Genomic DNA, 18,398 nt, shown 5'->3' on the forward strand with positions numbered 1-18,398 from the left:
GCAGCAACTAGAAATAGGGCAGCTGCCTTGTCTCTTTCAACCGGTCGGCATTATGCTAAAACCTAAACCATAGATAACAGAATTGTTTCACTCTTAGACATTTAAGGAGTCATCAGAGTGGTTTTGTTTTTCTAGATATAGATAACCCAAAGATGAGGCCTTAACTCGCAGTTTTCATCTGGAGTGTGTTCACTTCTTTGCAATGTTGTCATAGGTGGATTTGTGTCTGACATCTCAAAGCCTGCTGCCTGTGGGCCATTTCAGACACGACACAGAAACAAACACTACCGTGAACAGGGAGCTGAAGGCAATCCTGCACTCTGATAAAAATACCAATAGGTTCCTTGTGTTTTCAAAAACTGGTTTGACACATTCACATTTTACATTTTTAGGTGCACACTTAGAAAAAGGTAATGTGTGAAGAGGAGGCCATATTTGTCACAAGTGCGCTGAACTGAGCAATTGGAATAAGCAGATATGACTTTAAACCCCTTTCTGTCTACTCCTTCCCATTCAGTAAAGAACTCATTCTACCCTGCTTACCTTGCTAGCTTTGCCGTCCATTCCTACACATTGTAGCTGATCAAAACCTCATATTTCCAACCCCATCTCATTCTTCACAGTGTCATCTTCTTCTTTGGCACAATCCTATGTCCCATTGTTAGCCGTATTGCAGTCATTCCAGTAAGGAGACTGATGTTCTTCTGTTGACCATTATAGACTCCTGGAGTCAGAAAAATTCTCTCCAGCCTGGTGCAACGCCCCCTAGCAGCTCCCCAAACCTTAGGAAAATGGCCAATAGCCAAGGTAACACACAGCACCTGCTGATTAATTCCTCGAGGAAATTAATTATGCTTCTGCTTGTGCGGGTGACCACTTTTATTTGTTGCTGGCCCTTGCTGCTAACTGCATGTCTGGAACTTTCAGTTGAAGGAACTTCTTCTGGTCTGGAACTTGTAGCTGAATATTCTTTTTGGTGGCAAATATCAATCACGTATTGAGTAACAGGAACCCGTCTTCAGAAAAACAATTTGAATAGGCTATTAGCAAACCTCCAGGATGCTAGAGAGAGACAGTAAGCAAAAATCCTCCCCTAAAGCTACGGAGGAGTGGTGAAAGGATTTTGTGTGTGGGCGAACTTTGGAGAGGGATCTTTAACTTACTACTAAATGAGGTGGACTAGTTTATTTTATTTATTATCTTACAGTATATTTCATTTCATTTCAATTTATTTATTCATTGTTTCATTTTGTGTGGGATTTTATGGGGAAAGGATGGCTGCCTCCGTAGGCAATAAGCAGAAGAACCCCCGCCCATCGAAGTAAATGATATTCATGCCCATTCCCCCCAAAGTACTGGAAGTTCTCCCAGCCTAACTTTGTGGAAGACAAAGTCAGGCTGTCATGCCCAAAGTTTGAGCTGAAGAGTCAGGTTGTTGACAGCCTTTATAACAGAATATTAGGACCAGTGCTTTTTTTCTGGGGGTACACAGGGGTACACATACCCCTAAACATGTTGTGAATCTAAGTTTGACCTCCTTGAGGGGCAGTATTTCAATATGAGTAGGAAAATGAGAGTACCCCAAACATATTTTTTAAAGAAAAAAAAGCACTGATTAGGACAAAACTAAGAGAGAAACCCTGACAGTCACACAGCATGCCATCATTACCAGAGTGCCCATGACGCTCCAAGCAGATGGACCCACACGTGCACAGACCCACACACCCATTTCCAGCACTCTGCTATTTTTAGTTTGTGCCTCAGCCATTCCCTCCTGGGTAGCTCAGGTTTGTTGGCTGAAACCACTGTTGCCACACAGCTCTGTCATAGTATCATTATAGCACAAAACGTCAGTCCATTTCTCTAATTGACTGTGCGCACTGGAATGTAGTATCCACTCACTAAGTTCATACAACAAAGTGGGGGCAGTTGGTAAGCTCCAGCTTGAGAATGAGAACTTCTAGCAGATGAGTGGGCCATGCTGAATCTTCACCAGCTTCTGGCTATAGCCCCAGTGAGCAAGCATATCATGGATGTGATGGCTTTGAGAGCCATGTCCCCAATGCATAGCTGCTATTAGGAAAGATAAGCAAAGTCTCCTCCATAATCTTCACTGCCCCACCCCCAAAAAACTAAAACAGGCCTGAGAAAGCACTCTTGAAAGAGCAAAAACCTAGTTGGAGGGAAGACAGCCAGTGCTTCATGGCTGGGTAAAAGCTTTCCCCAAATCTCGGAAGTAACATTCGAAGCTCTTGAGAATGAATACAGCATAGAATAATTGCAAGAATGGGAGGAATCTAATAAAGTCCAGTCATGAAACAACCACACAGGGGGGAAACTATGTTTGGGCTTGTTCATTCTGAGAGCATTTAATAGTCGGGTCTGCATCTTAGATTTAAAGCAGGGTGTGCTCCTGTTGCTCGGTCCCAGCGCCTGCCAACCTAGAGGTTCGAAAGCACCCCTGGGTGCTAGTAGATAAATAGGGACTGCTTACCAGCGGGAAGGTAAACGGTGTTCCTTGTGCTGCGCTGGCTCGCCAGATGCAGCTTTGTCAGGCTGGCCACGTGACCCGGAAGTGTCTGCGGACAGCGCTGGCCCCCGGCCTCGAGTGAGATGGGCGCACAACCCTAGAGTCTGTCAAGACTGGCCCGTACGGGCAGGGGTAACTTTACCTTTACCTTTAATACCTTCAGAACTTTTAAAAAATGAGGAAGAGAAATTGCAGGTATTGTAACCTGATCAGGAAAGAGTGACATTCCAATGTACAGAAGGACTAAAATGCTAGTCTTTGTGGAGAGCATACCCACGGACAGATTTTTCAGAATAGATGGATATCCAATAGCAATATAAAATCTGCTCTACCTGGTTTATCATTCTTTCCTGTACTTAATGGGAATCTGTTACATTCATTTATAGCTGAGGCAGCACTCGGTAATTCTGTGGGGTAAGATAATTTTCTTTCTGTTGCACCCGCAGTGACATAAACCGTATTCAGGCTTCTAAAACATGACAGCCAGAAAATGAGATCTTTCTTGTCACTGACTATGGCATTTAGCTGCAGGTCTGGTTCAATAACTTTGGGAGATTTTCAATTCTAACATAGCGGCATAACGATTGTTTGTTTTTCTTTCGTCTCCCTTGCGCTAATCACTTTGTTTCAGAGTTGTACAAGGACTGCTAGAGGACATGCTTACCTGCCTGAGAAAAGAGAGACTTATCCTTGATTCAGAGAAACCAAACTTGATTTTGCACTTTAAAGATTTTGCTTGATATGTTGTGATGTGTGTGGCAGAGAGAAAGCTAATCAGCTGTTTTGTAATATGCATCTTTATCAGTTGGAGGAGGGGAAAAACAGATTTGATTTTATCTGAAATTAAAGCATTCCAAATATGGACCCATTATCTCTTTTATGAGTGGAAGCCAGCTTGTGGCTGCAATCCTATACACAGTTTCCTGGGAATAAGCCTCACTGAATTCATGTGAATTCATGCATAGGGTATGAAAAGCATCATATTATTTAATCCAGGGATCACCAACCTCTTTGGACCAGTGGACAGAATTATGAGAGACAGTCAAAAAAGCCATGGGGAAGGAGAAGGGGAAGGGGGTGGCATAACACCCTATGAGCGAGAGAGCCACCCCTGGCAACCTTATGCTTACCAGGGGGTGTCCGCTGTGTCCTGCTGCTACTGTTTGTAGAGATCACACAATATTGATTTTACACAGAGAGAGAGAGAGAGATACTATTGCTGTCTAATAGCCACAGGGAACATCTATCAGTACCAGGGAAGACATACAAGATAGCTACGCCACACTCACTCTCATTTCACCTAAATTTATCGGAAGGTACGTGTACATTTTGCCCCATAACTTATTTTCTAGGAGGGCTAGAGAAATACTTTTTTTAAAAAAAGAAAAAGCTCAGCATCTGGAGCACCTGCCCAGCAGTGCCAATCAGTCTTCATGGGTGCTGGGTTGGCAACCTCTGGTTTAATCACTAGTTGTGCTAGAATTATCAAGAGTTTTTCATGTCCATTCTGTTCTTGTTGAAGAGAGACGATAACATTTTTGTCCAGCTTTCCTCTAAGACTTCACTTATTCAAAGCTAGCAGGGTGAGGCACAAGGGAGGCTCTATGGCAGGCATAGGCAAACTGGGCCCTCCAGATGTTTTGGGACTACAACTCCCATCATCCCTAGCTAACAGGACCAGTGGTCAGGGATGATGGGAGGTGTAGTCCCAAAACATCTGGGGGATCGAGTTTGCCTATGCCAGCTCTATGGCTTCCTGATTGCTTACCTGGGTGCCCTCCAGATTCAGCCCCAGGGAGCATGGCCAATGGTCAGGAACATCTGGAGGGTACTGTGTTGGCCCATATAAGAATGCTTTATAGAACTGACCAGGGAGGAGAGAGGATCATAGTCTAAAACCTTTCTGTGGCTGGTAGCTCTGAGTATTAATAGTGAACCAACCTCTCTCGCTGGTACCATTTTCATTTTAGCACCTGGAATGGGTTACACTGCAGTGTGTTCAGTAGCTCTTACTGTATCTTCAATAATTAATCTTTCATACTGCATTACGGTGTGGTACGCTGGTTTGACATCAACTGATAGGAAGTGCCTACAGAGGGTGATGAATACAGCACAAAATATTATGGGCTGTCCCGTGAATCCGTTGGATGAAATAGCAGAAGAACGTTGCCTCAAGAGAGTGAGGAAAATTCTCAGGGATGATTTACTCCCTGGCCGGCACTTTCTTGATCACCTGCCCTCAGGCAGAAGATATAGAAGCATGATTAGTCACACCAACAGGGTAGAGAACAGCTTCTATCCATGGGCTGTTAGGCTGCTGAATGAAAAGATAACAACAGGGCAACTGACTTTTGGGTTTAGTTGGTGTCCGTCAGTAAACAAGGGGAATTAAGACTAAGAGAGCTGAGTGGGGGGTACTCGTGTAAGCTCACTGTATACAAGTTGTTCAAGTGACAATAAAGTATTTCAATATTTCAATAAAGGATCTGCCAGAGAAATAGAGCTGTGTTTTGTGCAAACTTCACATTTTATTGTTTTTACTTTTTGCTGACTACCAAAGATATAAATACAATACTACTTCCATCCTTCTACGTTCTCTGCATTTGTATGTATATAAAGTATATGGAGTATCATAGAATTGTAGAGTTGGAAGGGGTCCTGAAGATCATCTAGTCCAACCCCTTGCAAGGCAGAAATATGCAGCTGCCCCATGTGGGGATCGAACCCGCGACCTTGGTGTTGTCAGCCCCATGCTGATGGGACCAGTTGAGAGAAGGCTGGTCCACGATGTAAGTGAAGCTAAGGATTTGAGTTCTGTGTACAAGGGCAGGTTTTCTTTTTGTAAGACAACCTATATTTGATAACAGGTTCTTATTTGGGATTAATCTTCCCTGAATTAATCCCTCTAGTCCACAAACATCTTTTGAATAGGCTGTTCTCTTTTTAAAAGGGAAGTCAAGCAGTTAATCCCCATTACTCTGTTGGTTGCCTGCTTAAATTTTTCTAGTTTGAAGGCAAATACCTTAATATTGAATTAAATGTTGAATTAGACATACTTAATAGACATAGATAAAGAAATGTCTGATTCATTTCCTTGGAATTCAACACCCATTATTAGTAATGATATAATTTTATACAGCAGTATTAATGTGCTATCAGTGTACAGCATGTGCCCAACATAAGCAACCCACCCCCACAGAATATAGTTTTAGTCTCTCACTGGGGGAAGCAGAGGTGCTGTGTGTGGCAGCAGTTGTGGAATTGCTTACACAATTCAGATTACAGTGTATTACTCAATTTCCATAGTTTCCAGTCAATGCTCTGATGTTACCTGGATTCTGAGCTTTCAGGTGGATTCTTAGAGCAGCTTAAAGTAAAAGCTGAAATCCATACCAATCAGACCTATGAAAACAACACCCACCATTTTAAAACTCCTTGAATGGCACCTAGAGCAAGGGCCACAATTAAAGTGGATTGATCTTAAATGCCTGGGAACATAAAAAGGTTTCACGTGGTGTGAAAAAGATGCAAGTGAACTTTCCTGGTAACTCCAGAGCTAGGATGCCGTCGCTGAAAAGGCCACCACTGTTTTCCTGTCTCAGGCTTTCTGCAGCCTTCATTGCTGAAATGTTGCTACTTGCCTTTGCTTGCTATTGTTATCAGTGATAACTGCGGTCACTGACTTGATTCATAAGAAGTCTGGTCTATGGGAAAATGTTATAGTGGTCCATGTGCTGCTAATGCAGAATTAGGGTGGATCAGGTCCAATTAGAACTGATGAAGTATTCGTTTAAATAAGTCCACAATAGACAAGATTTAAATTGAGTCAGGTCTCACTAGTAATTACCTGCTCTGAATGTTATGGCTCTATTTTGGATCATATGTACTAGTTTAAGGAAGGGTGCCTTGATTGTTTTGCTGCCTTATCAAAGTAGATCCCTGTTATTAGATCCGGTCCTCCTATACTGGGTGCAGTTTTGTTTAGCACGCCCAGTATTTTGTGTTCTAGAAAGCCAGATAGATTCGAGTTTGGTGAGTGTCTGTTTTGTCAACAGACAACCTAGATTCTTAATCTTTGTGTGATTTCTGTTTCAGGAGAACCGTGTCCTGAGAATGGCAGGAGTCCAGGCTCTGTGTCTACGCACCACAGTTCTCCAAGAAGCGACTATGCCACATATGCTAACAGCAATCATGCTGGATCAAGTAGCAATGCTACACCCCCAGAGGGCTTTGCTTCGCACAGCTTGCAAACAAGCGATGTTGTCATCCATCGCAAAGAAAATGAAGGGTTTGGTTTCGTTATCATTAGCTCCTTGAACAGGCCTGAATCTGGCTCTACAATAAGTGAGTTAATTTTTTTTCTGTCAATTGTTGTTCCAATTCCTTTACAAAAATCCTATAAAACTTCCTTTTGCCAACTGTACAGTGGTACCTCGGATTAAGTACTTAATTCGTTCCGGAGGTCCGTTCTTAACCTGAAACTGTTCTTAACCTGAGGTACCACTTTAGCTAATGGGGCCTCCTGCTGCCGCCACGCGATTTCTGTTTTCATCCTGAAGCAAAGTTCTTAACCTGAGGTACTATTTCTGGGTTAGCGGAGTCTGTAACCTGAAGCGTCTGAAACCTGAAGCGTCTGTAACCCGAGGTACCACTGTATATGAAGCTAATCCATTGAGTTCCATTTATTCATAGACTTCAGCAGTTATAAAGTCGTATATCCTTGCGTGCTTTGGGTCAAGAGACCAATTATTTCACACAGTTCTCTCTTTCAAATGTTTCCTGCCCATGATTTAGAGAGATTCTATTTGTATGGTTTTGTCTCCTTGTTAGGCTGTGCTCTGAAATAATAAAGCTGCCAATAAGGCATTAAGCACTGTGTACATCAAACAACCGGACTAAAAAGAATCTCGTTGTTTAAGACTAGACAAATGAGAAACTGAGAGAAACTGAAACTAGGGTTGCCTTATTTCAAAAAGTAAAAAACAGGAAACCCTGAAAGTTGTTGAGTTTTTTTTAGGAAAACCCAAAAGTTTCTGAGATTTTTTTTTTTTTTTAATTTACAAAAATGCCCCCAAAAGTGATTTTCACTTGCCTAAGATATAGGACAAAGCGACAGCTTTTGAAAAAAGCAACCCTACCTGACATTCATTGAGGCATTCTGCAAAGAAAGAAGAAGCATACTGCCAGTTGAATACACTGAGTCTTCTGGCATGATAAATGTTGACATGTGCTCCCATGGGTTACCTGTGAAGCAAATAAATAAATTTTAAACAGTATTGTTGAAACGGTATTTTAAACAGTAGGCACTTGCTGGATAACCTTCAAATTTAAATTGTAACATGGGAAAGGGGTGGCCCTCAAAAGAGGCTAAACAACAACCAAATAGATATCATTACTGTGACTATTATCTAATTTTACTTAATATGTTAATTTGAACAGCAGGTGTGGCTTGATTTCATTGTGGAAATTTGCTGTGGGTTTTTGTTTGTTTTTTTGCAGTTCCCTTGATGGAAGCATGATGTTTTGAGAAATTACTGGGGCTGTTGCTGCTCACAGAGCCATTTTAAGCCTTAAGCTACTTGAATTCCAAGAGGACTAGGCTGGAAGATGCCACTGGATGCAATCAAGAGAAAGCTAAGTGAGCTTAAATTCAGTTGAAACCAATGGGATTTAAATCCACAATTAAGCACTTAAGTCCCATTGATTTCATGGTTAACTTTCTCTGGATTGTGCCCACTGTATTTCAGCATTCACCTCCCTTCCATATAGCAGCATCTGACTGCAGAGTCTTTCCAGATTATTATTATTCATCAGCAGCATTATTAGCTATTCCACTTTTCAAAGGACTGTCAAGAGCAAAGCGTGACTTTCTGGGTCAGCTGCCCATAGACTGCAGAAAATCGTCATCACTGGGACATTTAAAACTGGGCCTGGCAGTTGGGAAACAATTTGAGGTGATTAAACCCCCTCTACACACACAAATGGATAGGGAAAATTGAAGTGTGTTCAGCTTTTAAGTTAAATAACTGTGAGCAGTAACCAATCAGAGGATTAGGCTAGAAACCAGGACTAGCCAGTTAGAAGTGAGGGCTTTAGTGATGTAATCGGCTTTTAAATCAGAGAGGGAGAAGGGGCTTTAGCCATCCTGTCCCCAGTTTTCCTGGCCCTGTTGAATACAGAGGATAATAGTCTGGGTGAGCAAGCATAGGATTATGCTATATGTGTATTATTAAATAATACAGGCATAGGCAAACTTGGCCCTCCAGATGTATTGAGACTACAATTCCCATCATCCCTGACCACTGGTCCTGTTAGCTAGGGATGATGGGAGTTGTATTCCCAAAACATCTGGAGGGCTGAGTTTGCTTATGCCTGAAATAATATATACAGTGGTACCTCTAGTTGCGAACGTGATCCATTCCGGGGTGCCGTTCACACCCCAAAAAGTCCACAACTAGAGTGGCGGTTCTGCACATGTGCAGAGCGCGATAGAGCACTTCTGCACATGTGCAAAGTATGCAGAACACTTCTGCACATGCGCAAAGCGTGCAGAAGTATACACTTCCAGGTTTAATGCGTTCGCAAGCCGAAAAGACACAACATCAACCTAACACAACATGAGGTGTGACTGTATTGTGGGAAGAGGTACAAAACTGAACCACATGGTTTTTAGACTTGTATTGATTTTCTAAAGTAATTGGTTGGTATTCAACTTAGTTTTACTCAGAGGAGGTCTATTAAAATTAATGAGCACATGAAGCGAATCCCACCGCTACTACCAATTGTGGCAGATCCCATGGCTAACACCAATTGGAGGCCTTCAGACAAGACCTACCTGGAGATGCCAGGGATTAGACTTGCGACCTTTGGCGGGCAATTCATGCACTGTGCAGCTGAGCTATGGCCCACCTCATATGAGATGCCAGGAAGGAGATGTTGCGTTGCTTTCACAGTAGACTAAAATAGCAACATAGCAACTGTTACTGCAAATGCTATTGCCTTTTAATGTACACTTGTTTTATTTGCAAAATAAAAAAATGTTTTTATTATTAGTTCCTTATGTAGCATCTCAGTGTTGCACAGCACTATAGAGAGTAATATAAGCAAAAATAACCCAGTAGGTCCCTGAGCCCTGGGAGCTGATCATTTATTGGACAGCCAACGCTGTTGACATTTTCACAAGCAAGCTTTCAGAGCAACCAGCCAACCAGCCATTCTTTTTTTTTACCCTACATGGTGTGCCATAGCATTAAACAAAGGAAGCGAAGAATAAATATTTAAATATGTTCAGTAAAAATGTTAATGTATTCACTGCAAGCCAGCCAAGGGGAGAATTCATTGAAAATACCGGTATGGAAAGAGAATTGTCTGTAATGTCAGGTAGGCATTGTCTCCCTGGTCTTAGGATTTCAAATAGAGTCCTGCAGTTTTATTTGCAATTGTTAGAGCTGCCATGAATAAGTACAGCCCAAGAAATACCCACATAGGAAGTAACCTTTGGGACAGAACAGTAAGCAAGATTAGTTTGTGCATTTTAAAAAGGTTTTATCAGCACCAACTTTCTCCTTGTATTATTGGAATTTTGTAGGCCTGGGCATTGGAAACAAGGTGATGTGCTGAGGGGACATGAACTGGGAGATGCCTGGTTCTTTGCATCCCCATGGGAACTTGCCAGAGGAGGGAGATACGAGTTGCACTTCAGTGCAACCACTGCAGCCAGAGGTCAGGTGACTAAAGGGACCAATTGGCTTCTGCCTGATCCCATAAAGCTGACTCTGGCTTGGCTCCTCCATCTAAGCAACTCACTCAGGCATTGTTCCAGACTACCTGTCCCCGTTTACTCCTTAGCCTCTTCCCTGGCTTGACTACCTGCCCAGTTGGTACCTGCCTGCCTGTCTCCTGTTCATGAGCCTTGACATGTCCAGAGGGTCTGCCTCCCTCTCTAATTTCTTACTTGGTAGCCTGGTACCAAGTCCAGTCACATAAATGCTCAATAATTTAAGAAGGTAGGTGTGACAGCCATGAGGAAAGTAGGTGAGCCAGAGCAGGTCTCCTTCAATGGCCAGCCCTTTATGGGGAGCAGGCAAAATAGAAGAGCATATTGTCTATCAGAAAAAGTAATGTGGCTTTCCCTTGCAAGGGCCTGTCCTCAAGTGGCCACGATGTCCAGTCCTCAGCTATCACACAGGGTGTAGACTTCTCCCAGAGTGCTTGCTGCCACCACCTACTAAAAACATAAGATACGCCTGCTGGATCAGGCCAATAGCCCATCTAGTCCAGCATCCTGTTCTCACAGTCGCTGGACAGATGCTTGTATTATTATTATTATTATTATTATTATTATTATTATTATTATTATTATTATTACAGCCCAAGCTAGCCTGTAAGCTAGGCATGAGTGTAGCAGCACTCTGCCCACCTGCAACTCCCAGAAACGGGCATTCAGAGGCATACTGCCTCTGACAGTGGAGGTTGAACGTTGCCACCATGGCTGGTAGCCATCGATAGCCCTGTCCTCCATGAAATTGCCTAACCCTCTTTTAAAGCCTTACCATTTGGTGGCCATCATTGCCTCCCGTAGGAGCACGTTCCATAGTTGAACTTTGCACAGTGTGATGAAGTGCCTCCTTTTCGCTTTCCTGAATATTACAGGCTTGGAGAAAGCAGTAGGACTCTCCTTTTACATCCTGACTCAAGCACATCTACACCAAATATGTGGAATGAGATAAAGAGAAGCAGCTGCAGGCCTGGACTTCCAGCAGCCAGCATTGCTGCCATGTATTGGGATGGTGTGGGGATGGGGCACAGTAGCACTGAGGCTGGGACAGGGCCAGTGGGGCAGCACTACTCTGGCCTCGCTGCTGCCTTGCCCCAGACCTGCCCTGTCCTTGTACACAGCGCAAACAAACACACACACACACAGGCTCCCTGGTGGCCACTCCTGCCTTGGGATCCATCAAGGCCAGAACCCAGAGAGTTAAACAGAAACATAGATTTAATTAAGGAACAGAACATTCAGAACAAGTAATATTTCTCTACAGAGTTCTTACACTTCTAGTTTCCTGATTAAACATCACTGTCTATCTTGAAGTGTCATAACAGCTATCCTAACTCTATTAAATACCATCTCTTGTTCCCCTCAGTCTCTCTTGTCTGTCACAGCCAGCCTCCACTCTGTCATTCTCCAGGAGACATTATCAGTCACTCAACTCTAACTCTGCCCAGCTATCCATTCCACTCCACTAATGTCAGTCATTCTTCCACTACCTCGTCAATCACAAGAAGCAATCCCAGGGCCTCCACCTCCAAAACAAATCCTCCCAGGGCATAGGCAGCTTCCAGCCATGCCTTTCCCAGATGCATAGCGACAAGGAGCTGTGCGGTCTAGCTCACCTGTTTCCTGCCACTGAGATTGGGGGATTTGATATGGTTTATTTATTTAAAATAGTTACCCAATACCTCTGTACTCTCAAGAGAGCCCTCAGGGCAGTTTGCAACAAATACCTTAACACAGTAAGAACTGAGAGCAGGAAAATCTTAAAGGGTATACGTAGAAGCATCATCAAAAGAACAGCATAGCTGTCAACCTTCCCTTTTTTTGCGGGAAATTCCCTTATTCCAGTGCCGTTTCCCACTGCTTCCCGCTGCTATCCTGGATTGTTAGATATCCCGTAGACTGTCCCCTGGACAGGTGAGGCTGCTGATCCCTTATTTTCAAATCTGAAAGTTGACAGCTATGAAGAAGAGTATTAAAGCATCATTTACAAATCCTTAGAAGCTTCATGAAATAAAAACGTTTCCCTCTGCTAAAAACTGTTAAAGACAGTCACACTTCCTTCAGGGAAGTGTTTCATAACTGGGCTGCTTCCACCAAAAAAGCCTTGTCCAACATGCCCAATATGGCAGCAGGGCAGAGAGCAGTGCTTCAGGTGATAACTGCAACTGGCAGACAGGCTCATGTGAGAGGAAGCAGTCCTCCAGATATTCTGGTCCCTGCCTCTTTAGAACAGGGTTGGGGAACCTCAGGCCTGAGAGTCAAATGCATCCCTCCAAGTCTGACCCTCGGAAATCTCCTTAGGACACACGCCCTCTCCCCAGGTCATATCCCTTGCCCATCCCTACTCCTTGAAATGTGAAGTGGCTTAAATGTGTCCTTGAATGTTGATAATGCATTTTGGTGGCCAGGGTGGAGGATATCAGGGAGTGTGTGCCCACTGTACAAACTGGCATTCGTTGCTCTGTCTGCTTTTGCCTCTGGCATGTGACCCTCATTAGGTTGCCCAAAAGAGAATGCTGGGCTGAAATCAGTCGGTGGGGCAGCCCAGGCAGGGCGACTTTGCGCTCTTGGCTTCCCAAGGCTGCGTGTCACTACCAAGAGGTACAAGGCAGCAGGGAGTTCAGTGCAGTGTGGGCACAGCAACAGGCACTTCAAATTGGCTCTGCCACTGCACCTGAGAACTCCTCACCCCTCCAAAAAAAGTCCTGCATGTACACAAATAGCCCTTACACTGGTTTTAACCCTTGAGTGAGGGATATACGGTTACGGGACAGTTTCCATCCTCACTTCCTCATATCTAGCATAGCTTTAACAAAAATGTTTCAATGGAAGTATGGCAGGGCTGGCCCATCCATGAGGCAGACTGAGGCAACTGTTTTGGGTGGTAAGGAATCCTGCAGGGTTCCGCCGGAGAAGCAAGGAGAAGCAGCAGCGGCTTCTGGCAAGATCTTGCAGAGCTCTCATGAGATCTTGTGAGAGTTCAGTGAGATCTTACCAGAAGCCTGACCCCTGGTAAGTGAAGCTTTGGCAGGGCCGGGAGACAGCACCTTCCCATTTCATCTCAGGCGGCAAAACGGGACAGGCCACCCCTGAACTTTGGCATAAAGCCTTTATTCAAGGAACATAAGGTCCACAGGAAGGGAAAGTCAGGCAGTATTTTCTTACATCATCATCCTCTGATAGCTGTGTACGTCGCATCTTCTGGCTGCCCCACAACTCCTGGAGTTTCACTGGTGAGGACACATGAGGAAAAGGCCGCAGGAGTGATTGATAGTGGGTGTTAGATGGCAAAAAGGCGTCTGAAGGGAAACAAGCTAAGCATACTGAGTTATGTGTTATATCTCCCAATTAAATCATGGCATGCTGGGAGTTAAAGCTGAATTAAAGCTCTCACACCTATGGAGAATTGTGGGCACAATAAATATTCATGTGATCAGCTGTGTAACATATTGGAAAGGACAGCTGGCTCAGGAGGGTTTGTTGGCTTAGTTTTCTATCGGTTTCTGTTTACATTACAAAACTATTGTAAGAAGTTATTATCTGCCAGAGGTTATAGTACAGATACAATACAGGTTTGGATTCCCCAACACACACACACACACACACACACACACACTCACCTGTTCGCATCTGACATTTACCCAGTGTACAAAAAGAAATGTGAGAAAACAGGTAAGTGACTTTTTACAAAATACAATCTCTCAGCTGTTAGGGGAAATACATACAGAACAGATGAAAAGACACCGTACTTGTAAAAGTGAGAAACATTATTTGTCACTGACACCAGCTTGTAACGATCAGTGCTTTCTGGGGGCATGCTGTGATATTAGCCGGAGCTCAGTATGAGTTTAGTGATTTTCTGTCAAGAGAAATAATTTTTGTTTTAAAAAGAAGAAGAAACATAAAGGTACGGTGTTTTCTTCAGTACCCAGTGTTTCTTCTAACTCTCTGCATGCAAATTTGGAGGGAAACAAGAATATATTAACAACTCAGCATTTTTTACATTGTAATATTTTATTGTTTTGTTCTTATTTTTCTTGTAGTTCCCTTCAGTAAAACCATGCAGAGATTTTGGGGTGAGGGTTAAAAGAGCACATTGAAACCTCGGGAGATTTTCATCCCATGATGTAAAGCAGTGAGAGGGTGCTCTACCCTTCAATGAAGGACACAGCTCTGTACAAATATCCCTTGGTCCTTATGGAGCTCCACAAAAGTGGCCTTCATAAGGAAGAAGCTTCAAAAGATCATTGGACTGAAGTGCCTCATGGTCTGAGGGCATGTGATGCAGCCATCTTGCTAGTGCTAAGCAGCTCTGGGCCTGGTCAGTGTCTACATGGGAGAGATTGTCCGGGAATCCTATGTATGGCCCTTTCAGTTCCATGATGGAAGTTGGGTCACCTGTATAGATGAAATTATATACATAGACATAGATATGTATTATGTCTGTGTGTATGTGGTACATATCTATATCAATAGGTAGATAGATGATAGATAGAGAGATAGATGGATAGATAGATAGATAGATAGATGATAGATAGATAGATAGATAGATAGATAGATAGATAGATAGATGATAGATAGATAGATAGATGATAGATATAGATGATAGATAGATGATTGATAGAAAGATAGATGATAGATATAGATAGATAGATGATAGATAGATAGATAGATAGATAGATAGATATAGATAGATAGATGATAGATATAGATAGATAGATGATAGATAGATAGATGATAGATAGATAGATGATAGATAGATAGATAGATAGATAGATGATAGATAGATAGATATAGATAGATAGATAGATAGATAGATAGATAGATGATAGATAGATATAGATAGATAGATGATAGATAGATAGATAGATAGATGATAGATAGATAGATAGATAGATAGATAGATAGATAGATATAGATAGATAGATGATAGATAGATGATAGATAGATAGATAGATAGATAGATAGATAGATAGATAGATGATATAGATAGATAGATGATATAGATAGATGATTAGATAGATAGATAGATAGATAGATAGATAGAGATAGATAGATAGATAGATAGATAGATAGATAGATAGATGATAGATGATAGATAGATAGATAGATAGATAGATAGATAGATAGATGATAGATAGATAGATAGATAGATGATAGATATAGATAGATGATAGATATAGATAGATGATAGATAGATAGATAGATAGATAGATAGATAGATAGATAGATGATAGATAGATAGATAGATAGATAGATAGATAGATAGATAGATATCTTCACACCAAATATATGTAATTAGCTGCAGCATAAAATAGGATATTCCACTTTTTCTGTTATTGAAGAATAGGTAGTAACATTTCGCCTGATCTTCCCCATTTCAAAACTGCCTTTTGTTCTGGCTTCTGATTCCAGTCCAGTGAGCCCCTTTGGACATACAGAAGGGCATGACTTTACCAATTGGTTTTTCCCATGCTCTGCCTCGTTCTTTACTTTATTTACTTCAGAAATTGCTTCTGAAGCTCTTCTGAATTTCAGAAGCCGCTTGAGACGCCATGTGGGGTGGCAGCGAATGTGCTGTCAGGGAATGAAAGGATTAGAGTCTCTTGGGGTCTGCGGAACTGACTACAAGCTCCTTTCGATTGGAGACCACACCTGGAAATGGGAGCTCATGTAAAAGGCAGCTAAAGGTCTCTAAGTCTATAATGGTTTGTAGAACTGTGGGAGACATGATTAATACAGAAGAGAGGTTCATTAGCGTTATGGTAATTAATATATTGCACTGACTGTTAGTATTTGAGGCTGCAAGTTATACCATCAGTGTTCCTCCCATTCCAAGTGTGAAAGGATGCATGTGGCAGGGAAGAGGCTAGGCAGAACCTCCCTCAGGGTATTCCCCCCCCCCCCATGCAGAGAATTTGTTTTAAAATGCTCTATGCGTTTTTGAAATGGGAATAAGTTGTTGTTGTTGCTTAGCTGTTTAGTCGTGTCCAACTCTTCGTGACCCCATGGACCAGAGCACGCTAGGCACTTCTGTCTTCCACTGCCTCCCGCAGTTTGGTCAAACTCATGCTGGTAGCTTCGAGAACACTATCCAACCATCTCATCCTCTGTCGTCCCCTTCTCCTTGTGCCCTCAATCTTTCCCGACATCAGGGTCTTTTCCAGGGAGTCTTCTCTTCTCATGAGGTGGCCAAAGTATTGGAGCCTCAGCTTCAGGATCTGTCCTTCCAGTGAGCACTCAGGGCTGATTTCCTTAATAATGGATTGGTTTGATCTTCTTGCAGTCCATGGGACTCTCAAGAGTCTCCTCCAGCACCAGAATTCAAAAGCATCAATTCTTTGGGGATCAGCCTTCTTTATTGTCCAGCTCTCACTTCCATACATCACTACTGGGAAAACATAGCTTTTACTATACGAACCTTTGTTGGCAAGGTGATGTCTCTGCTTTTTAAGATGCTGTCTAGGTTTGTCATTGCTTTTTCCCCAAGGAGCAGGCGTCTTTTAATTTCGTGACTGCTGTCACAATCTGCAGTGATCATGGAGCCCAAGAAAGTAAAATCTCTCACTGCCTCCATTTCTTCCCCTTCTATTTGCCAGGGGGTGATGGGACCAGTGGCCATGATCTTAGGTTTTTTGATGTTGAGCTTCAGACCATATTTTGCGCTCTTCTCTTTCACCCTCATTAAAAGGTTCTTTAATTCCTCCTCACTTTCTGCCATCAAGGTTGTGTCATCTGCATATCTGAGGTTGTTGATATTTCTTCCGGCAATCTTAATTATGGGAATAAGTAGGAGTAAACAAATGACAATGTAAATGGCACTGAAACTACATGTAAACACGCAGAAGTCCCCTACTCTTATGGTAGCTTCTTGAGAGCCAGTGTGGTGTAGTGGTTAAAAGCAGTATTCTCATAATCTGGGGAACCAGGTTCGCGTCTCCGCTCCTCCACCTGCAGCTGCTGGGTGACCTTGGGCCAGTCACACTTCTCTGAAGTCTCTCAGCCCCACTCACCTCACAGAGTGTTTGTCGTGGGGGAGGAAGGGAGAGGAGATTGTTAGCCGCTTTGAGACTCCTGAAGGGGAGTGAAAGGCGGGATATCAAATCCAAACTCTTCCTCTTCTTAGAGCCGAAAGCAACCTGGGATGGTAGGGAAGGGCTTGCTTAATCCTTTCCCATCCAGCCATTTTACTGCTCAGAATTCATTTCCTTAGCTTTTTCTGCTCTTACAGGAATAGCTGCGGCTACCATTATCTTTTCTCCGGCAGAGTGAAAAGCAGCTGGGAAGTGGGGATATTGACTGGAAAAATTGCCAGAGGAGAAAGAATTGAACTGCCCTTCCTGCCCCCTGTAAATCTATTCCTGCTGATCCTCTGCTCAATACTGCAAATCTCTGAGGCTGCTTTTAGTTTTGGTTTTGGGGTTTTTTTAACAATCCAAGGCAACAATACATGTGCAGACACAGGAAATAGAAAAAGAGGGGGAAACAACAGTAAATAAAAGGGGTAGGAAGATACATTGCAAAAAGTGGTATTTTTAATAAAAAGAAGAAGAAGAAGCAAAGAACCATATAGTTTTTGCAGTTAATGGATGGATGAATTGGCCATCGACAAATGCAGAGCATGAAACAGAAGTTTTACAAACACCAGTAACTGGGGTATTTCATTCATCTTAAAACAGATGCAAGGAGATGTTAACATGGTGGTATTTACAAACAAGTGATTTCTCCCATGTGCATTTGAGAGGTGATCAAAACCAGTTCTGTACCAATGCCTAGGGTTGCCATATTTAAAAAAGTAAAAACCAGGACATCCTGTTTGTTTGTTTTTAGGCAAACCATCCAGATATATGGCAGCCCTAGCAATGCCTCCGTATAAATTTTCATTGACTCTTAGAACTCATTAGCACAACCTTTTGATCTGCACACTTGAATGGCCCAGGATGAATTATAAAGCTTGTGGGATAATACTCATTTGGTGGTGCTGGGCTGAACACTGCACTTCATTATGTGACTGTAACTGCCTCCTAAAAACTTGAAATAGCCAATCCAAACTGTACTCAGTACATGCCTGACTACAGTCATACCTCGGGT

General features: G+C 42.7%; 1 protein-coding gene across 24 annotated transcripts in view; it reads left to right on the top strand.

Annotated features, from left to right (window-relative positions):
• MAGI2 (membrane associated guanylate kinase, WW and PDZ domain containing 2) overlaps positions 1 to 18,398 on the top strand; it is a 597,762-nt gene that overhangs the window by 529,376 nt on the left and 49,988 nt on the right. For 19 of the 24 annotated variants that reach the window (XM_077935758.1, XM_077935747.1, XM_077935755.1 and 16 more), the window contains 2 exons: positions 721 to 807; positions 6,626 to 6,874. In XM_077935758.1, coding sequence (XP_077791884.1) covers positions 721 to 807; positions 6,626 to 6,874 — 336 coding nt within the window. The remainder of the gene's footprint in view (positions 1 to 720; positions 808 to 6,625; positions 6,875 to 18,398) is intronic. The other 5 variants (XM_077935757.1, XM_077935746.1, XM_077935760.1 and 2 more) reach the window with 1 other exon arrangement.

Source organism: Podarcis muralis, chromosome 10, assembly GCF_964188315.1.
Source record: "Podarcis muralis chromosome 10, rPodMur119.hap1.1, whole genome shotgun sequence".
Lineage (NCBI taxonomy): Eukaryota > Metazoa > Chordata > Lepidosauria > Squamata > Lacertidae > Podarcis > Podarcis muralis.